The sequence below is a fragment of the Andrographis paniculata genome, unplaced genomic scaffold (genome assembly GCF_009805555.1).
Source record: "Andrographis paniculata isolate CXL003 unplaced genomic scaffold, ASM980555v1 Contig57END, whole genome shotgun sequence".
NCBI classification, from domain to species: Eukaryota; Viridiplantae; Streptophyta; class Magnoliopsida; order Lamiales; family Acanthaceae; genus Andrographis; species Andrographis paniculata.
Genome location: NW_026137592.1, coordinates 1034553 through 1044302, shown reverse-complemented (window position 1 = coordinate 1044302; position 9750 = coordinate 1034553). Strand labels below are relative to the sequence as shown.

Sequence of the window (9750 nt, the reverse complement as noted above, 5' to 3'; positions counted from 1 at the left end):
GGGACGGAGAGAGTATTTATAAACTACACATTTATCTCCTACACAAGATTATTTATACCTTATATGAAAAAAATTCTTAATATTTTTACAAAACAAACACACCTTAAGGCGTGTATTATGGAATTGGTGAATTAAATATTTATTTATTTTTTAAAAATAAAAATATTTTAACTGTAATGTAAAGACTATTATGTCATTACCCCTTAATATCTATATCTATCATATTGGAGTAACATACTGATAAATATGTAAAGAAAATAAACATGTTTGTGTTGAATGGTGGGTTCTATATATTAAAAATATATCTATTTTATATATAAATAAAAATATCTATCTTATTATAAAATAGTCGAAAATGGAAAAATATATATTGCTATAGAGGAATATATTATATAATTTTTTTTTAATAAAAATATTATATTATATATTTATTTATATTAAGTAATTTCAATTATTTATTTAACTTATTTTCAAACTAAAGTTTTGAATCCATTGGTTCGCTTTACTAATTTCTTTTTCTTTTTCAAATATTTTGGACTCATTTAAAACATGATAGTTTTATTTCATTTATCATTAGACAAATATTTTATAAAATAATATTTTATGCTAAATATAAATATTTTAATAAAAATAAAATGTAAATTGTATCAGAAAAAAAAAATATTTTAGTGAACAAAATCAGTATTTTAAATTTACTACAGTCATACATATAAGTATAATATAAATTAAATATCATTAAAAAAATCTCAGATCATTTCCGTTTCTAGTTAAACACAGTTCCAATCACAATTACAAAGCCTAGGAGAGTGTTTGGTTGATATTTTTCATTTTTAATTTAAATTTTTATCTAAATGTAATTTTTTGTAAAGAAAAAAAAATATATTCTTGAAAAAAAGGAAAAATTTAATAAAAATTATCCAAAGCAAACTCATGTTTCTTGATTCTTTAACCAATGTGGGGTAATTAGATTTTATTTTGGATTCTTGGAACTTGAGAAGGTATGGCCTATCTATTGTCGATATTATACATAAACAATCTATTTAACTATACATTATTCCAAATATTCCTATAATATCTTATTTTGATTTTATTTATTATTATATTTTTTTATTTATTTCATATTATATCAAAATTTTTATTTTATATTTATTGAAATATAACATAAATACCTTTTTTTATATATATATTATACCACCAAACATTTCAATTCAAAATTTTACTATTCTAAAAATCTACAACAAACACACCCTCTATGATATTGAAATTATTCAACAACATGAAAATATAACTTCCCCTCTTAATTTAAAAAGTGTAGCAATGCAATGGGTATATCTTAATTGGCTAAAAGAAACAATACAAAAAAAAAAAAAAAAAAAACCCTAAAGAAATGGCTATTTTTTTTTTATATATATTTTTAACTTTAGAAATGGCTATTTCTTACATTTATTATGTTTAATTTTTGGCTTCATTTTTAACAAGGAGCATATACTAAACTTCCCTCAATGATTCTATATAGCCTTTTGATCATCATACATCTTGGAATAGACAACTTACAAAATCATGTTTATTCTTAAATTAATCCCCAAATGTCATCAAGAAGAAAAGAAAACTGATAAGCACAGCCAAACCCTAATTCTAAAAGTGAAGCTTCCATTGCCAACAAAAAAAAAGGCTTATATATATATATATAGCCTTAGGAACTTTTATACATCAAGAAATTCAACTGAGAGTATCCAGAGATAGAGATAGAGAGAGAGAGAGAGAAAGAAAAAAAAAAAAAAGAAGCAAAAAACCTACCAGAGAAGACAACCTCAGCATCCTCGAAAACAAAGTTCATTTCAACAGCCGCAGAAGAATTATATATAGATATAGATATAGATATAGATATGTATATATATATATGATTCTCCAAAGAAAATTAAGCTTCATGGAAGATCTCCATGGAAATATATATATATATATATAATTATGACAGATAGTGACGAGTGAGCACAGTGGTACCGACAAGAAACCCCAATTCTCCTACGACTAAACAACCACCAGATACATACATATACATATATACATACATATATATATCTAATGATTCAGCAGCAGCAGCACATTATCCCTCCATCTCTGTCACAAAAACAAAACCAAACCCTAAAAATTAATATATAAACAAAAAAAAAAAAGAAAAAAAAAAGAAAAGAAAACCCTAAGAATGGTGAAGTGATTGGGACAAGCAATAGAGCTAGTGACTGCACACACACACATATATATATATATATATAAGTCACCTTTAAGTTTTTTCCTAGTTGTCCTGAAGCTGGTTGGCCAATTGTCATCCCAATAATAAAAAAACAACAAATGGGAACAACAAGAACACCACATCATCAATTTATAATAATAATAATATGTATTTATGTATAATCATCATATCACTGGAATCTCATCGATGAACAATATATATATATATGTATGTATATCTTCCTTTTGCTTTATTGGGATTTGATATCTTTCTCACTCCTCACTTATGATTATTATTATTATTAGGTGAGTGTTCTTTAATTTTCATTTATAGTGCAGTAACATGGCAGCCTGCACACTACTTTAATTTTAATCAATGAACAAGTTTTTATTTTGGTTGGAGAATTGAAGGAGAAAGCTACCTATGCACCTTTAATTAAATTAATAATTCAAGAACCTATTCAATTATTAATTTTTTTTGGAATTTATACATACAATACATATATATATATGTGTATATAGGTGTTTGAAAATTTGGGGGGAGCTCAACCCACCCACCCACCCTCATTCATTCAATTCTGTACCCACTTAAATTAATGATCAAACTTCACTTTCTTGATTTTCTGAATTTAAGAATAATATAAATTTTGTGTATATATTTGATAGAATTTTCTTTCCATGAATAGTGTTAAAAGTTTTAAAACTTATATGCGACTAAGTAACATTAATAAATGTGACATTGTAGGTCATTTTCATGTACGAGTTCAAACTTATAAGCATTGTCGATCCCGCTTAAATTTAATATTTGAATCGAATTTTTGATCATGTAATAAATATTGCATTACATTATAATGTCTTGGAAAATTTAAGGGCCCTATTGTTGAAATCTTGCAAATCATGCTTTAATAATGATACATCTTTGTTTGTTCAAAAAGCTAGTAAAACAAATATTCTTTTGAGGAGATAAGAATTTTTTAAGAAATTATTCAATTTATAGGGGTTTGTTTGAATAGCTTTGAAAGATGTGGCTATGGTGAATAATTTTAAGACTTTTGAGGACTTTTTAGCAATATTTTCAGACGCTTTTTCCCTTTTTACTTTTTTTTTTTAAAAAAATAAATAAATAATAGAATTAATTATATCTCATTCTCTCTGCTAAAACTCAATTATTATAATCCCAGAGTGAGAATCAGTAGGGGAAAAGGGGGTAAAAAAAACTTCAATTTGGTCTCAAACTGAGGGCTGAGATCGAATTTTCAATTGGAGTGTTTGAAGGTAATCTTGATTCTTGGTTTTCTTGCGGCGGGATTTGTTTGTCGTTTGATATTTCGAGTTGGGAACTAATGCTGAAAACCTAAAGCTGTTGGAAAACCTACAATTCGTTCTTGTAGTCTTCAATTCCTTTTTGCTTATGGAGCGTAGGTGAAGAATGAGGTTTTTTCTGATGCATTTTTGTGTTGTTATAGTTTTCTGTATCTCTGGGACATTTGAAATTTTACTTGCAATGGGTGAGGGTAATAAATTGAGGTATTTAGGGTTTGCCGTTTATGCCGCTCTGATGAACACAGATGTGGTAAACTATTCATGCGTAAGTTTGTTTTATTATTTTTACTTGTGTTGGGTGAGTAAACTTAGGTTTGAGGTTGTGAGGAATTATCTATTCGATTGCCCTATTAGAGAATTGGGTGCTGGTTAGGGATATGTGTAACTCATGCAATATTCGTTTGAAGTTTTCTAGTTGCGGACTTATTGATACTGAGTCATTTCCATGGATGGAAGTCTCAAGAAATACAGAGACAAGTATAGAGGAAGGGGGGAGAGGGGCGGGGGGGGGGGGGGGGGGGGGCGGGGGTTGGATTAATTTAACGTATTGTTCTTATAACAATATGCAATGTGTTCTAAATTTGATGACTAATATTGTAGTTGTATCCAAGTATCCATTTAAGTGAAGATGCCTTTATGTGCTGAGTGATGCTGATATCTTGCGAATCAACTTGATGCAATTCATTTATGTGAGTTACATCTCACAAATGGTGAAGTGAACATCTCGCTCGTTCTAGTTAGATATAGAAGAAAGTACTCTTTCTGGATATTACGATCAAATTAACTGAATGTATTTTTCCTAACTGGTATTGAACTCAGCTATGATGCCCACCTTTTAAAATGTTGATTTCGCCTCTGTGGTTTGTAAGACGCCTATTCACTGTCCACCGTCAAGGCGTCTTTGTAAGATACACTGTTATGCATGATTTATCTTGGAAACATATATGTGTACCCAACTGAATCTTATACATACATATATATATATATATATTTAATAATAAGCAGTTCAAAAAAGCCCAGGTTTTAACAAACAAAAACTATGATTAGCAGTTAGATGAACGGAGAAATTGATGTAAGCAAAGTTGTCCTGTTGGTTCCTTAAATAGTGAATACAACAATGGATGGCCAACAACATAATGCGACCTATGACTTCAGTGCACCTGTCCAACCTGTAGCTGTGGCATCATGGAGGTATTATGAACTTTCCCACTGTGTAGCTTTGGTTATATATTTACTGAGGATGTTCTTTTTCTCCAAGCAATTTGGATCTACTGTCACGGCATTATACCTGATTTAGCTTGGCTAACGGCTTTTTGTTAATGGAGCAGGGGGGCGTTTAATATCCCTAATAAGAATGTGGATATAAGTGTAGTTGCTCATGTGTCGAACAAAGCATGCATGAAAGTGCTGGAGGTAGCTAATATAATGCCTGAGTCATTACGCCTGGAAATGGTTTCACGTCTTGATGTATGGCCAGCATTATTTAGGAGCTCACCACCGACTGAACATAGCATGGCGCTCTTCTTCTTTCCGGACGGAAGGTGGGGAAAGCAAAATTGAATATAAGTCTTGTTATCATTCATTCATTTATTATTGTTAACTGCAAAGTACTTTCACAGGGATGGAGAACTTCTTGATAGTGTTATCGCTGAGGCAGTCTATTCAGACTTTGCCTTTCGAGCAATGATTGGGGAAACTGAACTCTTGATATTTACATCTGTCCAACTGCCAAAGAAGCTACACAGTGAGTCCTAGTATCATAATTATACACAGAAGCATTGTCATATGCTTTTTTGTTTTCAGTGAAGTGATTTGCCTTGTGAATTCATAGGACTCCTTGGAAAACATTATCTGTGGGGAGTTTTCAGGGGACAACCAGCTGCTCCTTCGCATCAATCTGATTACCATGTTCATATTCAAAATCCTAGAATGAAGCAGGAAACATATATGAATTCTGGCAACCACCGGAGCTTTGAGGGATGCAGTCCAGTAAATTTTTCTATTGAGCAGAGTCCGTGTAAGTGATCATCGTTCTTCCTATAAACCCCTTGTTTCTGATAATCTTCTTGGCTTTTCTTGATTTTAAAGGAATTATAAGTATCGCCTTGTCATTTCAGCTCTTGTTTGTATATCTTCTCCACGAGCATTTTACATTACGAAAATTTGACTGATATTTCTCCTTAAGAACGATGAAAGAAGACTTTATTTTGTTTGTCATTATTATGCTACTTTTGTTTTTTAGTTTCTCAGATATCTGTAGTAACCTATTATGATGTTGATGCACTTGAGTGGCTGCCAGACAGTTTGACACCCTTTCTCTGTGCTTTTTCTCCTTTATTTTTACTTTTGGAAAATTAGCAAGTTATGCTGCTAAATCTGATAAAAGAGGGAGACATTTGGATGATGCTTGGATACATGCCAAACCATTGGATGAGTTAAGACAGAAGTCGGAGTGCAGGTATTGTGGTTTTGTTTCTTCACATGGGGGAATATCACGACTTAAGGCACATTTGGGTGGTGGTATTGCTACTATTCATTTACCTGGCTGCCATAAGGTGTCACCAGAAATAAAAAGAGTTATGGCTGACTGGTTCAATGAATGGGTGAAAACCACAAAAGCTGTTTGGGCAAAGGGCCTTAGAGGTATGCTCTATTTGACGTGATAGGGTGATGCAATAAGAAAGTCTTCTTACTTTGGTGTAGAGGCTAACATTCCCCATTAAAATTATATTATGCTGTTTTTCTCTGTGAGCTTGAATCTGCATAATTTTAATAGTGTTCACTGACGTCGTATGGCACCCTATCTACACTGGTTTGCATGGGCGATATCTGATAGAAGACATAAAATAAATGCATTAACAGTATATAAATGCACGTCGGTCGTGCTTTGCAGCTACTAGATTCTGAACTTACTAGTTCCCACCAAGGTTATGTGAAAATTTGACAAATCACTTGTAATATACCACCCATACTCCCTATGTTAATTAGTTCTTACTATGGATGTCAAAATTATGGATCATATGTCTTTTAATGTTCAAGAAAGCCTCAATCGTATTGTGTTTTGCTTTTCCTTTTATGCCATTGTTCTTGGATTGATCGTGGGCATTGACTGCAGCTGAATCGTCAGCACATGATGATAGAAGGGAAAATCTGCATGGTTTTACTTGGGAACAACACGCCAAGCCAGTAGAATTAGCCGGGAAAAATAGGACAGAAAGCAAGTATTTTGGCTTCGTTTCTTTTGATGGTGGAGTTTCACATTATAAGTTAAACTTGGGTGTAAGAGACCAAAAGATGCACATGGATACTTGGCCTAATGCATCTCCTGAAGTAAAAGGCAATCTACCTCAGAAGGTAAAAAAGTCCAAGGCTTCTAAGCCACGCGAAATGAAAGGCTTAATGTCAGAATGGGTGAATGACATGGATAATTCCAAAACAAAGAAGCCAGAAGGTATACAAAGGTTTTACCGTCTCGATCCTTTTGTTTGATTTTGAATTGCACAGTTGACTTTTGTTTGTTTGTTGCGCACTCCCTATTAATTTTCAATAAAGGAAAAGAAAACTGAGAATATTAATTGTTATTTCCTGATTGAGAAAATGCTTCTTGTTATTTTAAATTTAACATTTTTTAATTTTGGGATTGGAAATGTTTGTTTGCTGCAGCTGATTCACAGGTTGAAAGGAGAGGAAGGCCATTAGATGATGCCTGGAAACATGCGAAGGCATTAGATGCAGCCCGACAAAAAACACAATGCAAACACTGTGGTTTTGTTTCTTCATACGGTGGAATCTCTCGCCTAAAGGCACATCTTGGTGGTGGATGTCCTCAAATGCAATTGCAGGGTTGCTCTCAGGTGCCACCAGAAGTTAAACAAGTTATGGAACAGTGGTTCACCGAATGGTCAAAAACCTCATCTGCTGCTTGGACCAAGAACTCTGGTAAGCCTTTGATTTCGTAAAAACTTAGTGATTCATCTCTTCCTAAATTTTAAACTACTATTCGATGGCAGCTCCGGCTAAATCATGTAAGAGAGGAAACCCGGCAGATGAAGATATGTGGGAACATGCTATACCACTGGATGAACTGGGACAGACCACAAGATGCAAGTATTGTGGTTTTGTTTCGAAATGTGGAGGAATTGATCGATTGAAAGCGCACTTGTGTGGTGGCGATCCTGCAATGCAGTTGGAAGGGTGCCCAAATGTGCCTACCACACTCCTCCGAGCTTTCATGACAGAAAAAAACAAGAAACACAAAAAAAAATCGAAGGGTGTATCCATGGAACAACCTGTAAGTGACGTATTTCAAGGTACGCCCTTGAAGCTGCGCTATTCTTAAATTCTTAATCAAAAGAAACAAACTCCTAATGCTCCGCTCTGCTGTTCATTTTCTGATCACAGTAAACGAGAGGGCAGCGGGCAACAGCCAGTGGTACGAAAAGCGCCACCATGTTCTTCAAGAAACAATGGATGAGATCACGAATTCGAGCCTCAAGGGGAGTCTCCAGAAGCTAATATACAATAAAAACGCCAAGGTACAAAGAATGCACTTCGAACTTCAATCGTTGGAGAATCACTTAGCTTCGATCCCTTAGAAAAATTTGATGTCAAAAGGCAGTAGAACTTGTGGCTAATCTTACTATTAATATGCCGGAGGCAGTCGAGGCTCGACTACGACCACCACCAGTGTCCGGTCGTCGTCGTCGAATTCGCCTCGAGCTGCTGCTTGGCCTGAGCATTTGGTACTCAGTTGCATTATGTCAAATATTCTAAAACCAGTTTCTTTTGGAATGTTTTGTGAATGTAGCTCTTGAAAATATATTTAATTTATTAAATTGGGCTGGGCCAGGTACGGCCTGATCTTATTGGGCTTGAGAATGGCCCAGTTCGCTTGCGTGCTGGCCAGACATGGCTTAAAAATTTTTTGGATTTTTTTAAGAGTTCAAGCACAGTTTGTTTTTTTCGTGTCGGGTTCGCAACGAATTTCCCGACTCTGTATTTTTGTCTGACTTGAATTCATTTGAAATTTGTTATTATTGGTATATAGGCTCAATCAAGTTCGAACTCGGCTCCTAAGGTAAGTTTGTTTTAAATTTTACAGGTACTCTATATGTTAATAGATAAATTAAATACAAAAAATTTTATAAAAATTTATGCACGCCCTATTAATATATAAAATAAAATAAATATATATTTCACGAGCAGTTGATTAAAGCTATCCACAAGCCAACGTTTATACTTTTAAATGGACCGAGTGGGCCGGACCAGTTAGGTAACAAAATAATTGTGCTGACTTCTGTGCCGACCGTTTTATGTGGCCCATAAGAACTTACAGACTTCAGTATAGGCACTCCGCCGCACGTTCTTGCAACTATCATTCAAATTTTCAAATTTTACTGATTTGGTATAATTATTGTTTTAAAATTATACAATTAATCATATATGACAAATTATAAAATTTTGACTTTGGTAGGATATTTTTCTATGTTGGCCTTTAGAACACAACTGTGAGAAAATCATTTGATCTTTTTTTGACTATCTACAAAATTTTGCAATTGGATAAAGTCTTTTGACTTTGCTTGTAAGTCGGGTTTTCCATTCTCTGTTACATATATATACTCACACATATATATAAAATATTCAATACTTTAAATATTTGACTATTAGAAAGAAATGAGTTAAATATAATTAATGTCACAACTTACGTAGCTAAACAAACCATTATAAGGATTTAGACAGCCGTCGGTTGATTTATTTATTTGTATTAAAAATTAATTATCAATAGTAATGACAACTACACGTCTCCGTGTATTAGGTGGACGGGTGCATATAATATATATATATATATATATAGGCATATATGCTTTTTATTTATTTATTTATTTATCATGGGAGCAATTTTTAAAAGAGGAATTGATGTTCAACAATATTAACAATTCAAATCTACTTTCGTACCACTAAACTATCTCTTGACACTCCATAAATATCAAAATAAATCTTATGTACAAAAATAATATATATAAAAAATATATATATAATAAGTCCCTATTTGTATTGGATCACGAGCGGCCCTTTTATCCGAGTCCAAAACCGGTCTGTATATACTATTATTGATCTCAACACAAAAGGTTTATAGGTTAATACACCGGATTTGTAAAATACAAAACGACAACATATTATAATAATTTATACAATATA

General features: G+C 32.8%; 1 protein-coding gene across 8 annotated transcripts; it reads left to right on the top strand.

Annotated features, from left to right (window-relative positions):
• The first annotated feature begins 3390 nt into the window (after positions 1 to 3390).
• Positions 3391 to 8371, top strand: LOC127257174 (uncharacterized). 8 transcript variants are annotated; one of them, XM_051283539.1, is made up of 11 exons: positions 3412 to 3504; positions 4372 to 4455; positions 4558 to 4743; positions 4881 to 5093; positions 5172 to 5296; positions 5384 to 5569; positions 5911 to 6195; positions 6668 to 7003; positions 7216 to 7491; positions 7563 to 7862; positions 7954 to 8371. In XM_051283539.1, the coding sequence occupies exons 3-11, from the start codon at positions 4670 to 4672 to the stop codon at positions 8145 to 8147; spliced, it is 1989 nt and encodes a 662-aa protein (XP_051139496.1). In that variant the 5' UTR covers positions 3412 to 3504; positions 4372 to 4455; positions 4558 to 4669; the 3' UTR covers positions 8148 to 8371. The 8 variants fall into 8 exon arrangements, with proteins under 8 accessions (XP_051139491.1, XP_051139493.1, XP_051139495.1 ...); XM_051283534.1 differs by lacking the exon at positions 4372 to 4455 and having other exon boundaries at positions 3391 to 3504; positions 4603 to 4743; XM_051283536.1 differs by lacking the exon at positions 4372 to 4455 and having other exon boundaries at positions 3391 to 3504.
• The last annotated feature ends 1379 nt before the right edge of the window (positions 8372 to 9750 follow it).